This window comes from Scyliorhinus torazame, chromosome 1 (assembly GCF_047496885.1).
Source record: "Scyliorhinus torazame isolate Kashiwa2021f chromosome 1, sScyTor2.1, whole genome shotgun sequence".
Classification (NCBI taxonomy): Eukaryota; Metazoa; Chordata; class Chondrichthyes; order Carcharhiniformes; family Scyliorhinidae; genus Scyliorhinus; species Scyliorhinus torazame.
In genome coordinates this window covers 60,935,025-60,961,998 of record NC_092707.1, presented here as the reverse complement: position 1 = coordinate 60,961,998, position 26,974 = coordinate 60,935,025, and the positions used below count along the sequence as shown (strand labels likewise).

General features: G+C 44.0%; 1 protein-coding gene across 1 annotated transcript in view; it reads left to right on the top strand.

The window, feature by feature from the left end:
- The window catches only part of LOC140408456 (vacuolar protein sorting-associated protein 37B-like), a 50,266-nt gene extending 24,766 nt beyond the window's left edge, over positions 1–25,500 (top strand). Inside the window, exons 3-4 of the mRNA XM_072495684.1 lie at positions 21,179–21,261; positions 22,633–25,500. Of these exons, the coding sequence (XP_072351785.1) occupies positions 21,179–21,261; positions 22,633–23,127 (578 nt within the window). The 3' untranslated portion in view covers positions 23,128–25,500. The remainder of the gene's footprint in view (positions 1–21,178; positions 21,262–22,632) is intronic.
- Positions 25,501–26,974: the final 1,474 nt, after the last annotated feature.

The window sequence follows — 26,974 nt, the reverse complement described above, 5'->3', positions numbered from 1 at the left end:
TACAGCATTCTCTATTATTTCTGCTTTGAAATAAAAATTGTGATATTAATTTTCATTAACTTTCGGCCAGCAGTCTGAAATTTATGAGAAATTAACCTTGTAGTCTCTTGATTTGAGCTGATTTGGTTTTAATGGGGTGGGGCTGAATTTCTCAGGCAATAATGTGTTTAATAATAGCCACAGATTTAATCCAGTAAAAATCCCTGTTTTAAAGGGTGTAGGTACCAATTATAGCTGCAATGTGTTTCTTGTAAATTCAAATATTCAGGGTGTAGCTGGTTCTTGGTATAGCAGATTGCTCCAAGTTGAGCAGATGGAACCATCTTGTTTTGAATGCCTTTAATATTTAAATAGTTGAGGTGTAATTTTGCAAACTGTACGTGGCTGCTGAATATGATTATCTTTGATACATTTGTATTTTTAGTGGCAATTATTTTGATCGGTAGAATATACTGGTGTTTCCCTTCCTATCTTCCTATTTGATATGTCTCAAATGGTTGTTGATGTTTTAGCTCCTACAGCTGTGTTAACTGCTGTGGGTATTATCTGGCCCAATGGACCAAATTTCCCCTAATCGTTCCTTGCTGCCCTAGCCCTGAACCTGTCTGTCTCTACATACTGTCCCATCACCTGCCTTGATTTCTGAGAGTTCATTCTGTCTACGAGACCCAGCTCCTGCCCCCTTGATCATAATCTGACCCGGCTGCTGACCACCAAACGTCCCAACCTGGACCTATGTTAGTTCATATTGTTAATGGTTCCCTCTCCTTTGGTACAATTTCTTCCGTTAAGCCCACTAACCACCACCCATCTCCAATCACCATTTCCTCTCTAAAGCCCATGAGCATGCTATTATCTCCCAAATTAGTGTCCATCTTTCCTGAAATTCCATGTTTGTATTTCTCCAATCTGATTTCTGGTCTGAAATTGCCAGTACGTATGTCAGAAAATGGCAGTCTGGAATGACTCCAAGTGATCAATTCTCCCTCATCATGCCCTACCAGCGGCGAGTAACCAGGTTCGATCCCAGCCCCCAGGTCATTATCCGTGTGAAATTTGTAGGTTCTCCCTGTGTCTGCGTGGATCTCACCCCCACAACCTAAAAGATGTGCAGGGTAGGTGAATTGGCCACACTAAATCGCCCCTTAATTGGGGGAAAAAAATGAATGGAGTACTTTAAATTTATGTTAAAATCATTCTCCCTAGCTGCAGCCTTCACTATAGTTGACCATACTATCCTGCTCTAATGTTTCTTATCTGGCATTAGCTGGATAAGCTGCTGCTGTTTGGTTCCATTATTGACTATTGAATCATATAGATAATCTTAATTATTGTCACAAGTAGGCTTACATTAGCACTGCAATGAAGTTACTGTGAAAATCCCCTAGTCGCCACACTCTGGCGCCTGTTCGGCTACACTAATTCAGAATGTCCAATTCACCTAACCACTTCTTTCGGGACTTGTGGAGGATACCGGAGCACCCGGAGGAAACCCACGCAAACATTGGGAGAATGTGCAGACTTCGCACAGACAGTGACCCAAGCCGGGAATCTAACCCGGGTCCCTGGTGCTGTGAAGCAACAATGCCAACCACTGTGCATTGGCAACAATGCCTTCACATAACATGAGCGCAGCAATTAAGTGCAGGGGTAGGCTATTTGGCCCCATGAGCTGCCCCATCATTTGATAAGATCATGGCTGATCTGATTTCCTGCCCATCGACCATAACCCTTTATTCCCTTCCTACTACTGCACTATTACTTCTGGTGTCCCCAAGGATCTATCCTTGGGGCAATTTTGTTTCTCGTGTACCTGTACATGCTACCTAACTCTTTGCAATATCATCTGAAAACCTGACATCAGGTTGCTGATGTATGCAGACAACATTTCGCTCTACCTCTCTCCATCTCTTTGGTTCTCTTCCCTTTATGATTTGTCACTCTTGTCAGAAAACAGAAATCTTCTCTCGAGTGTATACTAAGTCTTCACAAAGTTGTGTGTTCCTGAAAATCGCAACTTTAATGAAGCAGTGGCTCTCAGGAAGGAATGTTAAAACTGTAGTTGGGTTCTGCAGCACCTTTCTTATATTTAAAAAAACAAAACAAATGAAAACAAATCATTTTTGGCAATAGAGAACTTGAGTAATGCTGAAAAAAAGAGACACGGTGTCAAAGTTTTTGTCTTGCTCCCATCAGGACAAATTACAAGAATACCATATCTAAGGAAATAACAATTCATGCTACGCGTGAAGAGGATGCTGATTGATTGGCAAGAGGCAGAATGGAGAATGCACCACATACTGCCATTACACCGGCACAAATTCATACACCACATTATTAATTTGTGTGATAGGCAGGAAATCTTTTTGGTTTGACGGCAGCATCCTGTTAGAAGAGAATAACACTCCTCTTGCTACTATGAAATGGCTAACTTCACCGCTTTACTCAAATTTTCAGTGCCAGCCATGTAAGCCATTAATCCCAATTGGTGGAGGCAAAATACTGACCATACGCGCGCAGCCTGTACTTGCAAAACTCAGAACATATTGTCCAACATTGGATGTGATTCCGCAATTGGACAGCACTTGCTGAACAATTCTGGTTGTGCTAAGAATTAACTGAACCATTTGAAGATTATCACTCTGGCTTACATACAGTATGGCTCATTTATGCGTGATAGAAGCTACATATATTCACACACAGGGCCTTGTCCTTTGCAAACCAAGCATGTCCATGCATTACCCTTTTTCAAATAAAAAACTTTGGGGTTCAGCCATTCCCTAGTTCTCCCGCCATGGTTATGTTTTGACTTGAGTCAGCCTGTTTGATTTTAATTTAAATGAAATAACCTTTTAAAATAAAATGTTTTGGGCAATACGGTGGCGCAATGGTTAGAACTACTCATTTATGCGTGTGGAGTTCGCACATTCTCCCGGGTTTGCGTGGGTTTCGCTCCCACAACCCAAAGATGTGCAGACTAGGTGTATTGGCCATGCTAAATTGTCCCTTAATTGGAAAAAATGAATTGGGTACTCTAAATTTATAATAAAACAAAATGTTTAAAAATATAAAATAAAAATATAGTTTTCTACTTGCAGTGCCTCTTGCTTGTTGCGGATCCTGCTTCACAACGCTCTTGATTCTCTTGGTTGTGCAGATAATCCCACCCCCTGACCTCCAAGTTGAGGCATCTCCATTCCCCACTCCGAGTTGTGGATGCCCCCCTCTTTCCCCCCCCCCCCCCCCCCCCCCCCAAATCCTCTGGCAGAACCTCCCATTCCTTGCCTCAACCCCTTACTTCTCCCCTCTCTTGGACCTATGTTCCTGATGTGATCCAAAACTGGGACTCTGATATTGTGGAAGTGCAGGAGTGTCAAACGAAGGCTGCTGTAATCCTTGTTTTTGTTTTAAATGCTTCTGCCTGTGAAGACTTGGGAGAAGAACAGCAAGGCAGGAGTATTTAAAACAAAAAAACATGGATTATAGCAGGCCCTGCTTGACACTTTTGCATAATTGGGATTCACGCGACCACAACATCGGAGCTCCAGCTTTTGACCAGAGCAGAGTCTTCAATGAGAATGCAGATGCACAGTACGGTGAAATGGGAGGTTTGGCGAGAGGGTGGGTCAGGGAAGGGCTGTGACTTGTGGCGTAGGGTGGGAGAGGCTTATTTTATGTTAAAATGAATCTCTTCGATACTCAATGAGATTACAGGCCCCATTAACTTACTGACGTTAAAGCAAAGCAGAATTTAAATAGGCCAATGTTAAACAATGACTTGCTGTATTGGAAATACTGAAGCTATCTTTCGTCTCTGCCACAAGCTCTGTTCCCTAGGCAACATCTACATCCCTGGAAATTGTCTGAATCTGAGCCAGACCTTGCAACTTTGTTGCATTTGACCCACTAGTGAACTTCTGACCACACATCTACTTTATCATTAAGACTGTCTACTTTCATCTCCGTCACATCATCCGTCTCCGACCTTTCCTCAGCACATCTGCTGCTGAAACCCTCATCCATGTCTTTGTTAACTCGACTTCATCATTTTCATATTCTTCTGGACGATCTCCCACCTTCCACCCTACATAGTCAATTACACATCCAAAACTGCGCTGTATGTATCTTACTCCAAATCTCATTGACCCCTAAACTGTGCTTGTGGACCAACATGGCTCCAAGTCAGACAATTCCTCAATTTTAAAACACTTGTCTCTGTTTTGAAATCCCTCCATTGCCTCACCCCTCCCTATCTCTGTTACATCCAAGCCCTGCAAGTGTTTGAGATTTGCATTCCTCCAATTCAGGTCTCTTGCACATCCCTAATTTTAATTGTGGCACCATTGGCTGCTGTGCTTTAAACTGGCCCAAGCTCAAGAATTCCCTTTGTACATTCCTCCACCTCAAGACACTTTTTAAAATGTTCCTAAAAAAACAACAACTTTGACCAAGCTTTGTCATCTGCCTAATTAATATCTCCTGTGGATCAGTGTCAGAAGGGGCATATTGATGATTTGTTGAGCATCTTGGCCATTTGCCAAGTTAAAGACCGCATCAAAATACTTCTTGTGATCTGTTTTTGAAAGAAAAGGCTGTTATACCATGATTTAAATTTGTTTAATTGTTTTCATTTTGAGTACTTTTACACTTAAGATAGTTGCATCTTTCTGGTCCATTATACTGGTATGGTGAATGTATTCACCATAATACAAGTTGTCTGTATAATACTGTGGCCTATGGCCAGGGAATGGTAATATGATCTCCTTCCATGTATTGTACTGGAACCCTGGTGGGCTCCGCCTCTGGCTCCGCCCCCCCGAATGATATATAGACCTGCCGCCTGTGGGCGGTGCTCTGTTGTTACAGTAGTCACAGGCAGGCAAGTTCTTGGATAATAAAGCCTATGTTCACTTGCTCTCATCGTCTTGTAGTGAATTGATGGTACATCAATTTATAATCCAAAGACATCACTATGGAAGCCGCTCTGAAGCCTGATAAACTAGAGCTCAACGCACGAGCAGCCGAAGCTAAGGAAATCTTCTCCCACTGGCTCCGCTGTTTTGAGGCCTACCTCGACTCCTTTGAGACTCCTCCCTCCGATGCCATCAAGCTGCGCCTCCTCCACGCCCGAGTGAGCCACCGAATCTTGGTACGATTGAGGACGCAGCCACGTGCGAAGCGGCGATTGCGATTCTAAAGAAACAGTTCGTGAAGCCCGTGAACAAAGTGTTCGCACGGCACCTCCTCAGTACCCGCCGACAACGCGCCGGGGAATCGCTGGACGAGTATCTAGAGAACCTGACTACTCGCCCGCAACTGCAACTATAGGGGTGTGAAGGCCGATGAGCACATGAACCTGATGATCCGGGACACCCACGTGGCTGGGATCCGGTCTAACTACATTCGGCAGCGACTGCTGGAAAACGGGGCCACTGATCTACAGGACACGGTAAAGCTAGCCACCTCGTTGGAGGTGGTCTACCAGAGCCTCGGCGCGTCCCGGTAGACCCAGCGAACCTCTCGTGGGCACCACAGACACTGCCTTCACCAGACCCGACTACGTCCCAGGCCTGTGCCGCGCGGCTGCCGTGCAGCCCGGCGAACCATCTTGCTACTTCTGCGGGCAGGGCCAACACCCCCGGCAGCCTTGCCCAGCCTGCACCGCGCCAAGCAGCGACTGCGGCAAAAAGGGACATTTTGTCAGTCTGTCTGGCCCGATCCAAAGCCCCGAAGTCAAAAGCCTATCAGGCCCGATCCACGGACTCACAGGCCCGCAGACCCCACAATGTGGCTGCGTGCCTGCCGGCACCGCTCCCTTCAGATGCGTCATCCGCCTCGTGCAGCTTATGGGGGCCGCCATCTTTAACTCAACCTGACATGTGCAACCCATGGGGGCGGCCATATTGGACGCCATCTTCAGCACCAACCGACTGGTGCGACCGATGGGGGCGGCCATCTTGGTCGCCACCCTCAACCCAGCCCGACACATGCGACCCGTGGGGGTTGCCATCTTGAGACCCCGATACCTCCGACCACGCAGACTACCTGCAGCTCGTCGCAGTCACCCTCGACCAGTCGCGGACAAAACATCTGAAGAATTGATGATGGCCGTCCGTGTCAATGGGTACGAGATCCCCTGTCGTTTCGGCTCCAGGAGCACAGAAAGCCTGGTCCACCCCGACATGGTAAGCCGCTGCTCCTTCCACATCTACCCCGCGTCCCAGACAATCTCCCTTGCCTCCGGATCCCATTCGGTACAGATCCGGGGGTACTGTGTTGTGAAGCTCGCGATACAAGGCGCTGAGTACGCCCATTTTAAACTATGTCCTCCCTCACCTCTGCGCCCCTTTAATGCTTAGACTCGTCTTCCAATGCAGTCACCGAAGCCTGACCCTTAAATTCAGTGGAACCCTACCCCCTCACTGTTTGTAGCCTCACGGCCCTTAAGGTCACCCCCCCCCTTCCCTCTTTGCGAATCTCACCCCTGACTGTAAGCCCGTCGCCACCAGGAGCAGGTGGTACAGTGCACAAGACATGGCTTTTATCAAGTCGGAGGTCCAGCAACTCTTGAGGGAGGGGGTCATCGAGGCCAGCAACAGCCCCTGGAGAGCACAAGTGGTGGTTGTCAGGACCGGGGAAAAGAATCGGATGGTTGTGGACTACAGCCAGACCATTAACCGGTTCATGCAACTTGATGCGTACCCCCTCCCCCGCATAGCAGAGATGGGCAACCAGATCACACAGTACCGGGTGTTCTCAACGGTATATCTGAAGTCTGCCGACCACCAGCTCCCGATCCGCCCGGAAGTGCGCCACTACACTGCTTTTGAAACAGCCGGCCGACTCTTCCACTTCCTCAGGGTCCCTTTCGGCGTCACTAATGGGGTCTCTGTTTTCCAGAGAACGATGGACCGAATGGTGGACCAGTACGGGCTGCGGGCTACATACCCGTACCCATGTTACCATCTGCGGCCATGATCAGCAGGACCACGACGCCAACCTCCAGAGGTTCCTCCAGGCTGCCCAATCCCTCAACCTCTCATATAACAAAGAAGTGCATTTTCCGCACAACCCGGCTAGCCATCCTCGGCTATGTCGTGGAAAACTGAGTCCTAGGGCCCGACCTCGACTGCATGCACCCCCTCACGGAATTTCCCCTTCCCCACAGCCTCAAGGCCCTCAAACGCTGCCTGGGGCTATTCTCCTACTATGTCCAGTGGGTCCCCAACTATGCGGACAAAGCCCGCCCACTTATCAAAGCCACTATATTCCGCCTGACGGCTGAGGCCCGCGCGGCCTTCAGCCACATCAAGGCAGATATTGCCAAAACCGCGATGCACGCGGTGGACGAGTCCATCCCCTTCCAGGTAGAGAGTGATGCGTCAGACGTCGCCCTGGCCGCCACCATCAACCAAGCGGGCAGGCCAGTAGCCTTCTTTTCCAGAACGCTCCACGCCTCCAAGATTCGACACTCCGCTGTCGAGAAGGAAGTGCAAGCCATTGTGGAAGCTGTGCAGCATTGGAGGCACTACCTGGTCGGTGACGAGGGTGAACCTCCTACCGGCTAACGGTCGGTAGCCCTTGTGTTCGACAACGCATAACGGGGCAAAATTAGAAATGACAAAATCTTGAGGTGGAGAATCAAACTCTCCACTTATACTTACGATATCAAGTATCGTCCTGGGGAGCTCAACGAGCCCTCAGATGCCCTGTCCCGCGGCACATGTGCCAGCGCACAAGATGACCGACTTTGGGCTAATCACAATGACCTCTGTCACCCGGGGGTCCACTCGGCTTATCCACATTATTAAGGCCCGCAACCTGCCCTACTCCACCGAGGAGGTCAGGGCCATGATCAGGGATTGCCAAGTCTGCGCGGAGTGCAAACCGCACTTCTACCGGCCAGACAAGGCCCACCTGGTAAAGGCCTCCCGGCCCTTTGAGTGCAACAGCATTGACTTGAAAGGGCCCCTCCCTTCCACCAACCGTAATATAAACTTCCTGACCGTCATTGACGAATACTCCCCTTCGCTATCCTATGTCCCGTCATGACCTCGGCCACTGTTATAAAGGCACTGCACATCATTTTCACCCTGTTCGGTTTCCCCGCATACGTCCACAGTGACCGGGCCACCTCTTTCATGCGTGATGAGCTGCGTCAGTACCTGCTCAGTACGGGCATCGCCTCGAGCAGGACTACGAGCTACAACCCGCAGGGAAACGGGGAGGTGGAGGTGGAGAGGGAGAACTCGATGGTATGGAAGGCCGTTCTTCTTGCCCTTCGGTCTAGAAGTCTCCAGATTCCCCGCTGGCAGGAGGTCCTCCCCGACGTGCTCCACTCCATTAGATCACTCTGCACAGCCACGAACAAGACCCCTCACGACCGTTTGTTTGTCTTCCCTAGGAGGTCCATCTCCGGGGTCTCGCTTCCATCCTGGCAGACAACTCCGGGACCTGTCCTTCTCCGGAAGCATACGAGGAGCCATAAGACCGACCCCCTGGTCGGGAGGGTCCAGCTGCTGCCCACCAACCCCCCAATATGCCTACGTCACACACCAAGACGGGCGGCAAGATACGGTCTCCCTTCCGGGACCTGGCCTTCGCTGGTTCCCATGTCAACGCGCCCCTTCCCCCCCCCCCCCCCCCCCCCCCCGGGCTCCTGTACTGTCCCGGGCCTACACTTCCGCCATCCACCACCCCCCTGCCACTATCCACCACCCCCCTGCCGCCACCCACCAACCCCCTGCCTATCCCTACTCCTCAACCGTCGCCGACACGCCGGACCGAAGCTCCAGACAACACGCTCTAAGAGTCAACAATGCCCGCACCCGCCGCACCGCCAGAGCTGAGAAGGTCCAAAAGAACAACCCAGCCTCCAGACAGACTGAACATATGATGACCCCACTTCACCCTCGCTGGATTTCATTTTTTAATAGGGGGTGAATGTGGTGAATGTATTCACCATAATATAGGTCTGTATAGTACTGTGGCCTATGGTCAGGGAATGGTTATATGATCTCCTTCCATGTATTGTACTAGAGCCCTGGTGGGCCCCCCCCCCCCAGACGGTATATAGACCGGCCGCCTGTGGGTGGCGCTCAGTTGTTACAGCAGTCACAGGCAGGCAAGTTCTTGGATAATAAAGCCTATGTTCACTCACTCTCATCGTCTTGTAGTGAATTTATGGTACATCAACTGGGCTGCCAACAAATTAGTTCATTGATTGCAAAGTGAAAGTTGGAAAGATGGAACACTGTGCACAAGCTGTTTATCAGAGCTGCTAATCTGCATTGACACCGACCTCCTCAACATTTTAAACTTTGCATTTTCCAGCTACTATACAGTAGAGGACATTGTAAATAATTAGCATCCAAATCAATGTATGGCATGAGACTTGGTGATGCGTGATAGCAGTCTCCATAATGGGACTTGAGACTATTGTTTAGCAGCCAGCGGGTATTTCACTATTCAAAATGGATATGTGCCTAATTGATGCCTGCTTCGTTGCTGCAGTTTTGCAAGCTCTCCTATTGTTTCCATGAATATGTTATGTTTTTCTATAGTATGTGGAGATATTTTTCCATTCCACTTATGGTCTGTTTTGAAATCTCATGCAAGCAGCTCGTTGGTCAAAGAAGATTTTGGTGCCAAAGCAGTGCATCTGTCATATTGAATTTAGCAGAATCAGATCAAATAATGGTTCAGTTGAACTAGACACAAATTAGTAGTCCCTGCTCGGAATCTGACCCAATTCCCCACCATAACAATTGGACTATTGAGCGCTTCTAATATTATAGGCAGTAGTTAATGTCAGTGTTGTTGGGATTTGTCATTCACTCTTGCAAGTATTTTATATAAGGAAAATGTTTTAAACACTGCAGAGTATATTTACTACAGAGTAGCCAAAATTTATAGTTTCTTTTATCACCATTGCTCTGAAAGAAAGGAAAACTATGCAATGGGCAGGTTTCTGGAATTTTAAAACATCAGCTGATTTTCTACCCATGAAGCACAACATTCATGTAAACACTTAAATGTAACCCATTGTAATGCCTCAACGAGTTAAGGCAGTGTATGGCGAAGGGGTTAGGAAAGGTTTAATCTCCCATGTATTGTTTCTGCCAGGGCAGTAGTACGGTAACCCCAATTGGTGTACTTGGGTTAAAATTAGCCAGGGTGCGTGCTCATTCACAGGTTTAAGCTTGGCTATGATGCCAGCTGCAGTCAAATACCTTGCCACTCCATAAACAATACAAGATTGCTACTGGGGCAACAGGTGGCTGCAGAAGAGTACCCCAACAACAAGTCACTGTCAGGTAAGAGAGAAACCTGGCTGAAAAGAAAATAGGGGTAGTGTTAGGGGTCCTGGAATGTGTATTTTTATTATCAAAAGTTAACTTCTATCGTGGCCAAAGGCAAAATTAATAAATGTGTTATAATCCAAGTAAAATATAAACATACAAAACGTTGAATAACCAACTGACCATTCGTTTTAGATTCAAATTTTAACAGTCAATGGACCATTGTTAAATCATGTCCTTTTTACATCTGGATTCAGTTAGTTGTTTGCGTTCCATGGTTGATGGCCGCAATGATCTGCCTGCGGGTCACACGTAGTGAAGTTTGGAGTTTGGCAGGGAAAGAATGTCAGAGTTGATTGCCGTTGTTCTCAAGTGTCTATGGGACCTTAATTGTGTGAGATTAAGATTGTGTCTGATTAACTATAGTAATTAGGCCAAGAAAAATTAATGGAGTTTTCTTTTTTATGTAAAAATTTGAGAAAAATTGTGCGGATGCTGGAAATCTGAAATAAAAACAGAAAAGGCTGGGTGTAAGGTCATCAACGTTGGAACATTAAACTCTTTCCTCTCCACAGATGCTCTTGACCCGTGCATTTCGAGCATTTTGTTTATTTTTTTAAAACTTGTTTTGTGGCATCAGTTGTTTGTCCCGTTGAATGAAAACCTAATTTGTTTCAGTTCACTTCTGGATGGTATTGCTGCATTCGAGCCTGTGGTGAGCAAAGAGAAATGTTGTGCTCGGAGCACTGTGCTGATGTTGCTTTGAATCTGTTAAGCAGTGACTGGCAGTGGCCCAAGATGACAGCGCATCAGGGATCAAAAACAGGCGGCTTGGGAAAACTAAACCAGCCGTAATCAGTTTTTGAGCAAGTGCAATAAAATAACAAAATTCTCAGATTTCCCAAGTGTTTAGCATTTGGTATGGAAAATATATACTTTATCCTGGTGTTGATCTAATGGTCTCTTTGGCACTGTAAACATCCTCTCAAAGAAAAATAACTTAATTCATCTCACTGCCCCCATTGGTAAAGATTGCATGGCATGGAGCAATAGAATGTAGTTGCCAATCTCTGCTGAGTTAGCTGAACTCGATCAGGGTCTGAGTGGAATTTCCATTGCCACTGAAAAAGCTGTGACCTTTTTCACTGCTATCAAAGTGAATAATCTTTTTGTAATGATACAAACTTGGGTAGATCTTGTGGCTTCTAATGCAATGAAGTGAGAAGTATTAAAAGTGACAGTAAATTTTAAAGGAGCTGATTGAGTCTTGAAGAGAAATCATAGAATCCCTACAATGCAGAAGGAGGCCATTCGGCCCATTGAGTCTGCATCGACCCTCTGAAAGAGTACATCACAAGCTCACCCATTAACCCCTTTTATCTAACCTACACATCTTTTTGGACACTAAGGGGAAATTTATCATGGCAAATCCACCTATCCTGCACATCTTTGGACTGTGGGAGGAAACCGGTGCACCCAGAGGAAACCCACACAGACATGGGCAGAACGCGCAAACTCCACACAGTCGCCCAAGGCTGGAATTGAACCCAGGTCTCTGACGCTGAGGCAGCAGTGCTAACCACTGCCACCGTGCCACCCTTTTTTTTCAGATATAACTCAAAGAACATGGGCACAACAGTAATTCTTAAAGAGGCAGTGCAAATCTTAAAGGGACAGTTGAGATGCATCTCAAAGATGGGGTAAATCTCAAACTGATGGGAATGTGGAATTCGAAACAGATCAACCACAATTTTATTGAATAGTCGAAGATATTTGAGGAACTGAAATGCCTAACTGCTCCTAATTCGAATGTTCATAACATTATTTGCAGAGCTGTATATATGTTTTTGATACAGTCATATTGTTTAATAATGCAGTTATTTGTAATTCATCATTATCACTATTATTTATATCGGGGAAAACTGCAACATCTTATGCTTCAGTAAAAGTGTTTTGCTGGCTACTCAAATTAAGATCACAGCATTTCTAATTGTTGATTTCTGACTGTTTTTGGAGTCACATCTGCTACTTAAAGTCTGGTATGGAGAGATTTATCTGGGCTTGTGCAGCATCTGGAATTTATGAATGTTTAGGGTGAAAACAGAAATTTAACTGCTTGGTAGACAGTGGAAAGATATGGATGAAGAGAATTATATTTTTTTAAATGTAACCAAAGTTAGATGTGGTCTGGAGTGAGAAAAGAAGTAGGAATGGTCAACAAATTCTAGGAAAATAGAGATTATTTTGAGTACACATTTCTTGCACTCGTTCATGAATTGTTTTAAAACGTGGAGAAAGTCCAGAGGTAATAGTCCAAATCCTGGAGAAAAATATTACCAAGATTATATTTGACATAGGCACAGTAAAATCAAATCAAAACGGGAGATCTGCTGAGTTCCAGCATTTCCTGTTTTGATACAGGAACAGTATTAATTAGTTGTGGCACCATATAGCCTTCTGGACTTAACATTGAGGTCAATAACTTCAGACAGTGAACTCTCATCTCCACCCCCTTTTTATTTCTTCCAATTTATTTTCATTTATTCCATCGATCAGTTTTCCCCTCACCATTGTCTACCCCCCCCTCACTATGACCATTTGTTCCCTGTTCTAAGTTGTCCTTCGACGCACTGCTTTCCTCTGTTCTGCTATTAACATGTTTTGAACTCTTATCCGCACCCTTCTTGGTCATTATCACCACAATTTACATTCCCTTTGACTTTTTATCCAAGACATCTTTGTCAATCTCCACCTATAACCCCACCGCCTCATGGCACACACCTCGGTTCTCCTCCTCCTCCTTCCCCACGCACACGCATGCACACACAAGTATAAAGATCATCCTATTTTCAGTTCTCTCTAGCTTTGGCCAGAGTCATCCAGACACAACATTCGCTCTGTTCTCTCTCCTCTGATGCTGTCAGACCTGAAATGAAATGAAATAAATCGCTTTTTGTCACAAGTAGGCTTCAAATGAAGTTAGTGAAAAGCCCCTAGTCGCCACATTCCGGTGCCTGTTCGGGGAGGCTGTTACGGGAATTGAACCGTGCTGCTGGCCTGCCTTGGTCTGCTTTCAAAGCCAGTGATTTAGCCCAATGCTAAACAGCCCTTGCGTGGGTTTCTGCTGAGATTGTCCAGCATTTTCTGTTTTTGTTTCATATTCCAGTATCCACAGCAATTTGCTTTTTAATTTGATTAGTTGTGATAGTTCATAGCCCGAGTCCGTGCTGATTAACTGGGGCCGATTTAGCTCAGTTGCCTGGACAGTTGGTTTGTGATGCAGAGCAAGGCCAACAGTGGCTTCAAGTTCCGTAACGGCTCGGGTTATTCATCAAGACCCGCCGTCTCAACTTTGCCCTTGTGATGATCCTCAGGGTAAATCAAGGAATTTACAGTGCAGAAGGAGGCCATTCGGCCCATCGAGTCTGCACTATCCCTTGTAAGAACACCCTACTTAAGCTCAAACCTCCACCCTATCCTAGTAACCCCACCTAACCATTTTGGACACTAAGGGCAATTTAGCATGGCCAATCCACCTAACCTGCACATCTTTGGACTTGTGGGAGGAAACTGGAGCACCCGGAGGAAACCCACGCAGACACGGGGAAAATGTGTAGACTTTGCAGAGACAGTGACCCAAGCCGGGAGTCAAACCTGGGACCCTGGAGCTGTGAAGCAACCGTGCTAACCACCGCTACCGTGCCGCCACGGTCACCACCAGTCAACTCTTCCCCCCCCCCCCCCCTCCAAGGGAGAAGCAGCCTATGATCATAAGGGATTATGGCAACTTTACATTAATCAGTGCTGATGAACAACTTCTGGAATATTGCACGTCAGCTGACAGAGGTGACTGTTGTTAGAGGGGGAAAAAGTTTGTGAAACTATTGCTTGTTTTTATTAATGGCTAAGCTTTTTATTCCTTTATCAGAGTTACAAAGCCAGATCTGTGCAGACAGGGGCAAACCCCTAATCCAGCTGCTTGCCTGCTCCAAAAACTAATTTAACTTTAATCCAGTTTATGTTCCCCACAAGAGAGACATACCAGATCCAGGCATTACACCTGACCTCACGCTTACCTTAGCCAAAAGGCTGAGAAGCGATTATTAATGGCTAGGTTGATGACGAGTGTATGGTCTAAACTGTAAAAATGACGTCTGAAGGGAAACTTAACTTGCTGCAATGTAACTAAATGTACTTTGGTTTTCAGTTCAATTAAGTAGACCTAGATTAGTTTAATAGGAATCAGTTGAAGTGAGATACAATTGAAAGATGAGGCTTCATCTTTTTACAATGTTCGGACTCCTGTGAATCATTCCATGAGGTAGCAGATGTTTTGCAATTAATCTGTTCTGCTTGCTTTTTTCCCCCCCCCAAATAAACAATGTGGAAAATTATTCTTCCATTTTTTTTCTGGACATCAGTTCACCACCACTTGGTGCATGGAGGGTAATTTGCTTCCAATAATGTCTGTGCCGTCCCACCAGCTACCATCCATTTTGAGTTATGCTGATGTCTGCTATACCCTCCTCTCAATAGGATAAGCAAAGTTGGAATTTCTTTGGGGAAACTTTGGCACAAGCCCACTCCATTCAAAGTTTTTAAAAATAGTTTGATGTTCCAATGTGTGCAGATTGTAAAAGTCTTAATTTTTCCAAGTAATCTAATAATCCTTATTAGTGTCACAAGTAGGCTTACATTAATACTGCAATGAAGTTACTGTGAAAATCCCCTAAGCACCTGTTCGGGTATACTGAGGGAGAATTAATAAGGTCCAATTCACCTAACAGTACTTGTTAGAGCAAGGATATGTGCTGAGATGTAGTGCTGGAGAAGATTGCAGTGACAGGGCTAATGGGTGGATATAAAGATGCACTAAAGCACAGCATGCAATGGAAGAGTGGGTGTGCAGGAAAGGATAGCGCATTAAAAGTTGTATGGTGTTGGACGGAAGTAGGTCAATAGAGCAGGGAATTACCAGAGAATATCTGTTTCAATCTTATGAGGACATAAAGCGTGGGGCAGTGAAGCTGTGTTTTTTTTGGTGACCATGAAGCTTCTACATTAGTGTTTTTCAAACTTTTTCCCCCGGGACCCACTTTTGGCAGCCAGCTGACCTTGGGGCCCACGCCAGCCGACATTCATGCCACATTCGCTTACCGTTAATGCACAAGGGGAGCCTGCTTGATCCTCACGATCTCACCCAATCTGGTTCAAAGGAGAAGAGGGCAATGTGCATATCAGGTGCAGACTTCAGCCAGTTCCTTTGCTGTCTTCATCTTTATGAAAATGGAAAATCCAACCTTGCACATGTATATTTTTAATCTTTATTGTCACAAATAGGTTTACATTAACACTGCGATGAAGTTACTGTGAAAAGCCCCTAGTTGCCACATTTGGCGCATGTTTGGATACACGGCGGGAGAATTCAGAATGTCCAAATTACCTAACAGCAAGTCTTTTGGGACTTGTGGGAGGAAACTGGAGCACCCGGTGAAACCCATGCAGACACGAGGAGAGTGTGCAGACTCCGCACACAGTGACCCATTCCAGGCTTCAAACCTTCGACCCTGCTGCTGTGAAGCAACCGTGCTAACCACTGTGCTCCATGCTGCCCTTTGTTGTCTGCATGTCTAATACATGTGATACAAAGTTATTTCCCAACAATTATCAGTCAGCATTTTATTTAGTTTCCAGCTGGAGGAAAATGGTGTATAGTGTATCTCGTTTAGATTAAACTTGTGCTAACCAGGTAAAGATAATCCAGGAGTTAATTATTACTGTTGAACCTTCTTGCTAAGCAGTTGAAAATTATTTTTAATCTGTTAATTTATTTGACCCTCAACTGGCTACACAATTTTCAACAATAAAAACTGAAGCTGCAAGTACAATGAAACAAACATCCCTCCTGAACCATGTGACTGTTTCATTTTTGTGATGTTTAATTTTGAAATCATTGCAAAGAAACTTGGAACTTAGGGTGGCATGGTGGGACAGTGTTTAACACTGCTGCATCACAGCGCCACGGACCTGGGTTCAATTCCAGCCTTGGGTGACTGTGTGGAGTTCGCACTTTCTCCCCGTGTCTGCGTGGGTTTCCTCCCGGTCCTCCGGTTTCCTGACACAACCAAAGATGTGCAGGTTAGGTGGATTGGCCATGATCAATTGCTCCTTGGTGTTTAAAGATTTGAAGGTTAGGTGTGGTTACGAGGATAGGGCGGGAGAGTGGGCCAAGGTTAGAGTGCTCTTTCTGAGGGTCGCTGCAGGCTCAATGGGTCCCCTTGCACTGTAAGAATTCTATGGTTTTATGAAATGTTTTTATTAGGGTTTTTTTATACAAAGTAAGATGAGCATGAACATAGACAGAAAATATATATATCGGTTCAACGTTCATTATATACATCAGTTACAATTTCTTGTTCTTCAGCAGGTGCTTAATTTTAGCTAGATTTCCTGCCCCCCTCTTCCCCCCCCCCCCCCCCCCCCCAAATGTCATCTGGTGTGCCATCTTCGTTCGGCGGGTGTTCCAACCTAAAACTGTTGGGGTGGCATGGTGCTCTCCCCCCCCCCCCCCCCAAATGTCATCTGGTGTGCCATCTTCGTTCGGCGGGTGTTCCAACCTAAAACTGTTGGGGTGGCATGGTGCTATGTGTATTGTTATAAATTGGGTATGGTTGGGTTCTATGCCTTTGTTTTTCCCCCCCCCTTTTCATTTGTGTCTGTGGTTCTTCTGTGGCCCACCCCTCCCTCCCTCTGGGAATTCTATGTTTCAAATCTGTTATGGGCCAGGGTTTAGAGAACCCCAAAGTGTATCATGGAGTTTGCCTGACCCACAACTTTTACTAGATTGTGGCATGGGGAGCACACAGCCCACTCTACAGGTGTGGTACAGCATAAATGGAAAAGTATTTTAAAAGCAAAACAATGTTTATTCTATGAACTTTAAAACATACAGTGAACATCGTAGCTACCATTAATTCAAATACAACACTAAGTAATCCTTTAAGCTTTCCTTTTAACATCCATAAGACTTAAAACATCTATTACCAGAAGCACATCAGGTTAAAGTCACTACTGTTATTAGTTTTAAATCACCAGGATCGATTTACAGTCTTTAGGTTACAGAGAGAGACTCTAATACACCTTCTGGCTGTGACTGCAGCTATCCAGCTCTGAGAACGAAACTAAAACACACCCTGCAGCAAACAGCCTAAAACGAAAGTAAAAAGCTGACAGACATCCCAGCTCCACCCACACTCTGACATCACTGCAGTAATATGAGCAGCCAAACATTTCTTAAAGTGACATTCTCATGACAAATCCAACACCGTTACTGCTGAAATCCGGTAAATACATCCACCTCTTTAAAAACATGTTATTTCCAGCAAGAATTTGATCCATAGTTTCATCTGCAACATTCCAATATGAAATTATTATAAAGGCTATATTTGGTATCAATTTACTGTTAAGTGTCATGGGAAATTGACCAGTAAGGGCAGAATTTGCGCAAGATAGTGGTTAAACCAAGTTTCCAAGGCACAATGTTTTGAACTAAAAGGCTGTTCAAAACATTGAAAAGAGCATCTAATACTGGTTCATCACAGTTCTCAGAATAAGAACCACACTGGAGTTGAGATACAGGCATTGCTTCAATTCGAACAGAGAAAACCAAGCAGACGCTTTGTAGTGGTTTAAAAAATTTATTTGGGGATTTGATGGGGTGAATAATGCAAGAATTATTTCCTTTGACTAGGACTTTAGTGCCAAAGCGCATTAATGTAAAATTTTCTCTGGTAGGAAAATGACTTTATGCAGAGTTGTTGGACCTTGAAGTGCTTTGATCCAGGTAGTTGAGGCAGACTCTGTTACGACTTTTCAGAGAAAGGTGAATCATTTTGAATTGTTCTAATAAAGAGAGCCAGCACTAATATTGGCTGATTAGTTTTGTACTGATCCTATAAATGATGGTCGGTGGGCTGGGCGGCATGGTGGTGCAGTGGTTAGCACTGCTGCCTCACGGCACTGAGGACCCGAGTTCGATCCCAGCCATGGGTCACCCCTTGTGGAGTTTGCACATTCCCGTGTCTGCGTGGGTTTCACCCCCACAACCCAAAGATGTGCAGGTTATGTGACTTGGCCATCCTTAATTGGAAAAAATAATTGGGTACTCTAAATTTATTTTTAAAAAATGATGGTAAATGAGCAATGATGAATATTTGAAAAGTATTACTCACACTTCACAAATAGATTCAGTTGCAAAATAAATGCTCCAGAGGAGAAGTGATTCGTTGTTGCTAACTATGGATAGTGTTAGCTTAAAAAGGAGGGCTTAACATTGCCAAGAGTAGTAAGTAGTAAGCTTGAGGACTGAAGTAGTTTTGGAAACCAGTAAAGAATGACCTAAAGGTTAATAATAAAAGATGGAGGAAATAAAATAAGTCAACTGGCAAGAAGCCAATGACCTCCACATCCAGTGAAATGACTAAATAAAACACGAGCTTCTACAAGTATGTTAAAAGAAGAAGTAGCAGAAGTAAATGTGATTAAAAGGCTGAGACAGGAGAAGTTATAATGGAGAATGAGGAAATGGCTGAGATGCTAAACAAATAAGACCCCATAATACTGGAATTAGCAGGGAACCAAAAATGGCAGAAAGAGGAACTTAATGTAGTTACAGTAAAGAAACGTAACTGTAGAAATTAATGGAAAAGTTGACACTACCCCAGGGCCTGATGGCCTACACCAGATGGTTCTAAAATTCCCGAGATGTTGGAATGGTCCCTGTAGATTGGAAGGTAGCAAATGTAACACCACTACTCGGGAAAGGGAAAGGGGTTTGGGGGCTGGGGGAGAGGGGGGTTGTTGTGAAAGAAAACTAGGACCCACAGTCCAGTTATTCTGGCATCCATCGCTGGGGAATTGCTGGAATCCGTTATTAAGGAAATGGACAAAGCACTTCAAACATATAATTAGGTGGAGTTTACCGTAGAATTAGGCAGAGTTGAAATAGATAGAATCACAGAATCCCTACAGTGCAGAAGGAGGCCATCCGGCCCATCGAGTTTGCACCGGCCCTCCGAAAGAGCACCCTACCTAGGCCCGTGCTTGCCCTGTCCTTGTGACCCCGTCTAACCTTTTGGACACTAAGGGGCAATTTGGCATGGTCAATCCACTTAGCCTGCACATCTTTGGACTGTGGGAGGAAACCGGAGCATCCCGAGGAAACCCACACAGACAAGGAGAACGTACAGACTCCACACAGTCACCCATCAAACCAGTGTCCCTGGTGCTGTGAAGCAGCAGTGCTAACCACTGTGCCACCATACCGCCCTAAAGTTATTTAAATTCCATCAGTTGCTGTGGATGTAAACAATAATCTCTTAGTCAGGGAGGGAGTCCCTCTTCCCATTGCCTCTTAACCTGCCCTCTTTCATTCCTTTCTTCCTCTTCCACCTGCCTCCCATTCCTAAAACCTCTTTCCCTTTCCTTCCCATCTCCACCCCTTCTACAGTCCATTTTTTTTCAGAGACTATTGTCTCTGTATACCGGGCTGGTTTAGCTGGCTTTTAAAGCAGGCCAGCAGCACTGGTTCAATTCCCGTACCAGCCTCCCCGAACAGGCGCCGGAATGTGGCGACTAGGGGCTTTTCACAGTAACTTCATTTGAAGCCTACTTGTGACAATAAGCGATTTTCATTTTTTAATTTCATACTCATTGACTTTGTTGGCAAGTGTGGCTTATAAAATGCAATGGCCAGTAAGTGGTGTAGACCACTTTGAAGTTGCGCTGTGCAGTCCCCAGGTGGTCTGGTAGAAGCTCTTAAGACACAATGAAGTGTGTCATTCCCGGCAGGTCAGCTATCTTAATGGTCTTTGTTCAGCCAAAAGGCCCAGTTTACAATGAAGAAGTAGTAATATCAGATGTATTTTTATGCAAGTATAGAGTTGGATTCTATTCTGTCACAGTTCTCCCGTGTCTGCATGGGCTTCCTCCAGGCTCTCCGGTTTCCTCCCAAGTCCCAAAAGGTGTGCTTGTTGGGTGATTTGGACATTCTGAATTCTCCCTCGGTGTACCCGAACAGGCGCCGGAGTGTGGCGACTAGGGGATTTTCACTAACTTCATTGCAGTGTTAATGTAAGCTTACTTGTGACAATAAAGATTGTTATTTTAGTAAAAAGATGTTACAACAAAGAATTACTAAATTGATTCCTGGGATGAAAGTGCTGTCCTTTGAGGAAAGGTTAAGCAGAATGGGTCCATATTCTGGCATGAAAGAATGAGGAGTGATCTCATTGAACATGCAAGATTGAGGCTGGCTCTTTCCCCTGCCTGGTTTAGCTCTCTTGGCTAGACAGTTGGGTCTTAATGCCAAGCAAGGCCAGCAGCGTGGGTTTAATTCTTGCACTGACTGAGGTTATTCATGGTGGTCCCGACTTCCCAACCTTGCCCCTCTCCTGAGGTGTGGTGATCCTCAGGTTAAATCACTACCAATCAGCTCTCCCTCTCAAAGGGGAAATTATTCTAAATTGTAGACTCCAACCCATCCACTCACTCGCCTTACACACTCTCCTTCTCGCCTGTCAAAGTGGCTGGGAACTTTGAGGTCATGTGAGGCTACCTTTTACTACATTGTACACTTCACCCAAGCCAGAGCAGTTTAATTCCCAACCTTGCCCCTCTCCTGAGGTGTGGTGATCCTTGGGTTAAATCACCACCAATCAGTTTAATTCTAAATGGTAATAAGATTAATCCTGTTTTAAATTATTTCACAATTCTGTCTTTTAAACTGTCATTGCTTTAAATGAAAAAGATATGTTTAATCTGCTTGTCAAAATACAAAACATTTCTGACATTAAAAACTATTCTTCTCCTCTCCACAGATAGTCAATCCAGTGGTTCTTCACTAGACATACTACTTGCACTGCTCCAAACAGAAGGAGCAAAAATTGAAGAAGAGACGGAGGTTAGTGTTTCTCATCATTCAAAATTTTAATTGCAAAGCAAAGGTGTTTGCTTAGTGAGTAACTGCACCACACGTTGTCACTGGGAACTAGGATGTCCCAAGCTGAATCTATTCTTTGCTTATTTAATTAAGCCTCACAGTTTTGATGTCCCTGGGCTAAGGAGGAGGAACTTATTCACCCTGTCTTGCCACTCCTGTTCATAATCAAGTCTGGGTGGCAGTGTGTGAAATGTTGTGGAGGGTAAGATTTGGTTAAACTGCAGTTCGCAACTTTATCACATGACCTGTTGACACTTCATCTGAAATGGTTGTACCCCAAAGATGTGCTTGGGACCCTCTCCCTCCCATAAGTCCCAGGAAAGGATAGCCCAGGAAGTTTCAACTTCTGTTGGGAAATTACATTGCATCTGGAACTGAAATTATTCTAAATTGGAGACTCCAACCCATCCACTCACTCGCCTTACACACTCTCCTTCTCGCCTGTCAAAGTGGCTGGGAACTTTGAACTTTGGTTTAGAGCATCTGTAAAAAAGGGACATGGCTTCACTTCCCCTGACAATTCTGCACTGCACTGAAGGCCTTCTGGAACCCACGTTATAGGAGGGATGTGATAGCACTGGAAAGGGTGCAGAGAAGATTTACCGGAATGTTGCCTGTTCTGGAGAGTATTAGCTATGAAGAGAGATTGGATTGACTGGGGTTGTTTTCCTTGGAGCAGAGGACACCGAGGGGGGGACATGCCGACTGAGATGTATAAAATGATACGGGGCATAGATTTAAGGTGAGGGACAGGAGGTTTGGAGGGGATGTGAGGAAAAACCCTTTTCACCCAGAGGGTGGTGGGAGCTGGAACTCATTGCCTGACAGGGTGGTGAAGACAGAATCCATCATCACATTTAAGAAGTATTCAGATGCGCACCAAGGCATACAAGGCTTTGGACCAAGTACTGGAATAAGCGATTAGAATAGTTAGGTTGTTTGTGACTGGCACAGGTGTGATGGGCCAGAGGGCCTTTTCTGTACTGTAGATCTCTTATGACTCTTGAAGTTCTGGGCCACTTGCCAAACAAATGATCTGCATATGGGCTGAAGCAATCAACACCAGCATGGTTTAAAACAAGATTTTGCTCGCCTATTTAGTTATGCATTAATCAGTTTTTATGAATTTTGTGTTTGGTGGTATAAATTTTCGAAGCTAAATTAGAAGGTCTGATGTAATTCAAACCCAGCTTGAAAATCTTTGAAAAAAATCCGTTGAAGGTTTAGTTCTATAATTTTGTAATTATAAAATATAATGTTTTATTTTCCTCCGTTTTAAAAAGAAAAGTAGTAATTGAACCAACTCTTGGCGGCTTTAATCTCAATTTTCAGATCATGGCTCAGGAGTTTCTGGATGGTGAAGTACCCTTGGACGTTTTCATTGAGCAGTATCAGAATAAAAGAAAACTTGCTCATCAGCGGCGGGTGAAAATTGAGAAGCTGCAAGAGATTGTCTTGAAAGGACCAGGGCCAACTCCGGCATGGCTACCACAGCTACAGAAGCAACCTGAGCCAATACAGACAAATCAGAATTCCAATTTAATGGAATCCAACACTCCCACTGTTGTGCCTCGGAGGAATCCACCACTCCCACCCACTCAAACAGGAGCCATCCCCACTCCATTTGCAAGTGCAGCCCTGGGAACAGAATCCGTACCTCCTTATCCAGTTGCTTCTTTCCCTCCTATCCCGCCAAGATCGGGAAATGTTGCTCCAATTTCCACATCTCAGTTAGGATATCCACTACAGTACAGGCCATCTTGTCCTCCACCAGTTGCTCAGAAAGCTGGACAGCGTCCTCCTCAACCAGGCTTTATTTTGCAATAATCTTAAGAAGTGGGGCCCATTCTACTCTTTGCATTGTTACTTTTAAATTCTACTGAAATGTTCAGTGTCTGATTAAAGCATACGTGATCTATATTTTGAGGGGGAATTACTGCATTTGTTAGGAGACCACAAGTTAGACGTTTCCTCCTACATGGTGTCTTTTCTTAAGAATTTCAGAAAACTGTACAGCCGCAAATTTCTATTTTGTGTGAACACTTTTTGGGATAAGGTGTTTTGAAGCTGTAATGGGCCTTTTACCCTAATCTTTCAATTTTATAAATCTTTTGAATCCATTGCACTTTTTCAATAGACTTTTAAGTGGAATTTCATTAGATTCAACTGATGCAAAAAAACTGCAAAATGCAGATACACTATGTTCATTAAAATTTCAGAGTAGTCCAGTAGCACATAGTTGATGGAAATTTATTTGCTGATTCACGTTTAAAACCAAGTTGATTTGTTCCTGAAAAAATGCAGGGCGGGATTCTCTGTCCCACCACACCCATCCTTTGGTGCGGCGTGCCCCTGTCGGCAGTTGGATCCTCCATCCTGCCAGTTGGCCAATGAGTTTCCCAAGTGGGCACCCCCACACCGTCGGGAAATCCGCTGGCTGCCGGCAAAACGGAGGATCACGCCGATGGAGAATCCCGCCCACAATTTTCTGCTTTTATGCAATGATTGGCACAGATGGAATGTATAATACTTGCAGGCCCCATAACCATGGCAGAAAGGATAGGGTGATGTTTGTTTGAATGTCGAAGGCTCTATGAAGATTATGCCTATGTGATTGTATGATTGGGTATAGTTTTCTTAAACTTTCTGCTGAATTTTACCATGCTTTTGAAGGGGCGGGGGCTTCATTGTGTTTAATTTATTTCAACATTAATGGAGCAGATTAATTGAATCTTAGTTATCTTTCACTTAAAATGTTATTCTAAAGTTCCTCCTTAAAATTAGCTGCGATCAGTCAAACCGGTTTGGCCAAAAAAGCTGAAATGTTGATTTGTCTTGCTGTTGCTTGTATAAACCACTTTAAAACTCTACAAATCTTACAATTACAAACCTTATGACTACAAAAGCATCTTTCATTTTGCCACTTTTGACTTTTAGCTTTAATTAAAAAGCGTGGTAGAAACTTGTCTTGGGTGCTAGGGTGAAAAGGGAGGTATTGCCTCAACTGCCTATTGCACGTTCTGCTTTTGAAGTCAGTGGATCTGAATATCAGGAAGGCCGTACACCAGCCCGTTGATGCACTACCACCAAAGACTAATTTCTACCTCTTTTTAAAACATTGTATTCTACAACAACTACTCTTAGTTTTTCTACTGTGAAATGCTGGAGCTGGATTCTATTTCGTTAACTGTGTTACCTTGTGACAAAACGGCATTAAAATTGTGAAAATGTATAGAGTAAATTAAAGTTATAGGAAGAGTGCTAGATAACCCTGTTTCACTCCAATGTGTTAGGAAAATTATAATTCAGATTTTTCTTTAAATGAATAAGCTGTGTTGCACATTTTATCCAATGTATCTGATCAATGACACACGTTAAGCAGTTCCATTCAGGGCTAAAGTCAGATGGGATACTTCATTTATTTGTAAACTCATGAGCTCAAGGTATCATATAGCTGAATATTGAGCCTCAAACATATGTTTGTTATGTGCCTTAGCAATATTCGTTATAAGGGACAATGGGACTTTATAAGCTTGTGATGCTCATGTGAGCAGCACTTAACTTTTATGTATGTTTTTTGGGGATTGGAGGGGGTGTGGAAGGGGAGAGTTTCAGGTAATCCGATTATAACTATTTAAATTGGTAGTGTGCAGTACATTGAAATAGAGTTAAATGACTGTAATCTCCTAATGCTGATATTAAAATTGAGCAAATTATTTTGTGTTAAGACGACTCCTTGTGTGCTAAAAATGTGCTATTGCGAGTGACTGACAGTCCAATCTTTGTTTTATGATTCTGAAGTTGCATGTTGAGTGCAAAAACTCTTGCATACTTGTAATTTGCAACTCAGTCAAGTGACGTTGCAACATTTTAAATCTAACAAATGAGTAAATTGTTTGAGTATAGTTTGTAGGACAACTTGGCAAATTGCTTGAATTGGCTTCAAAGATTAGCTACATCTACAAATTTCTGTTCACCAATAATGGGAAACTGTTTTTATAATAGCTGGTGACTGTGCCTATCATTGGAAAAACTCAGCAATTCAATTTCAGATTGTTTTTTTAAAAGTAAAATATTTGACAATACAGTTTATTGTTCAGAACTGCTGTTACTAATGATTGTTGTAGTGGTGAGCTACAGAAAGTTACCTCAGAATATTTTAATCATTCTATTAATAAAATCCAATGTACTATACCTGTTTTCCTATGGCTCCAGTTTCAATTCTTCTACATTATCCGTAAAACGTAGTGAGTCATGATTTGAGTTTGATCTCCCGTTTTAGTACTCCATTCAGAGGTCAATTTTGCAAGTGAGTAGGTCTAAAATAGAAATTAACAGCATGCCACCTGTTTCTTTGCTTTTTCAGTGGTAATGGATGTTCGATTCTGGATTTTTCATCCAAAATTTTGATTTCTTTACAATCATTTTTGAAAACCTTGCCTTTATTGTTTGATAATGATACAAAGTACGAAAATAGGAATTGTTAAATGTCACACAGCTAAGTGCTCAAATTCCATCATCTGGTCTTTTAAGATCTTTAATTTTTATTTAACCAGTAATCATATTTGAGGATCTAATAATAAATTCACTCTTTTGCATTATTTAACACCTTAACATCTCACTGTCAAGTTGTAGAATCGCTGCAGAATCACAACAGGGATATATAATATGCAATATCAATAATTCAAATTTATTGTAATTTGTATATGCTTACCCCCATTTTTGTGCTAAAGGTTATATCAACTTAATTAAATTGATCTATGTACAATTTCTACAGAGTCACTGGAAATTATTTTCGAAACCCCTCTGAATGTGCTGCCTCAGTACAACCAAGTATTGTTGACTTGGACGAGGTCTGAAAGGCTTGAATCATTTATCTTTGCTTAATCGTGGCTATGGATGGGATGTTGAAATTCTGGGTTGTATCCGTTGTGGTTGGCATGCAAGAGATTAGTCAAATAGGATTATTTATAAAGGCGATGACTCACATTGGGGTGGTATGAAGAGTGCATAGAACGACATGCAACTAAAACACTGCTTGTTGCTGTAATTTGTGATAACTGATATCTAGTCTATTGTGAAGCTTGTTGACTCAATGTGGATGAATTGTTACTTTGTATTGGCTTACATGTGTATATCTGCATTTACATAAACTTTTATTTCCTCTTGTTCTCGGACTCCATAAATTAGTGGTTTATGATTTCAGTAACTATCTGGTATTTCTGCAGTCCTTTCACAGAACAAAATAACCTGAGGAACTTTGATGGACACTCTTCAGACAATAGGGGAGGTGACTGATTAAAAGATTTAGTGTTTTTGATTTTGACGGTGGAATAATGAGGCAGAAATGTTTAGAAACAAGAGCAGCATGGCTCAGTGGTTAGCTCTGCCTCACAGCGCTGAGGACCCAGGTTCGATCCCAGCGCCGGGTCACTGTCCATGTGGAATTTATGCATTCTCCCTGTGTCTGTGTGGGTCTCACCCCCACAAACCCCAAAAAGATGTGCAGGGTAGGTAGATTGGCCATACTAAATAGCCCCTTAATTTTGAAAAAATAATTGGACACACTTTCTTTTGGGGCGGGGAGAGGACATATTTAGAAACTAAATTCAAGTATCAGTCATCAGTGAAGACCTCGTCAGATTGTGGTGGACAGAGTAGACCAAGGATATGT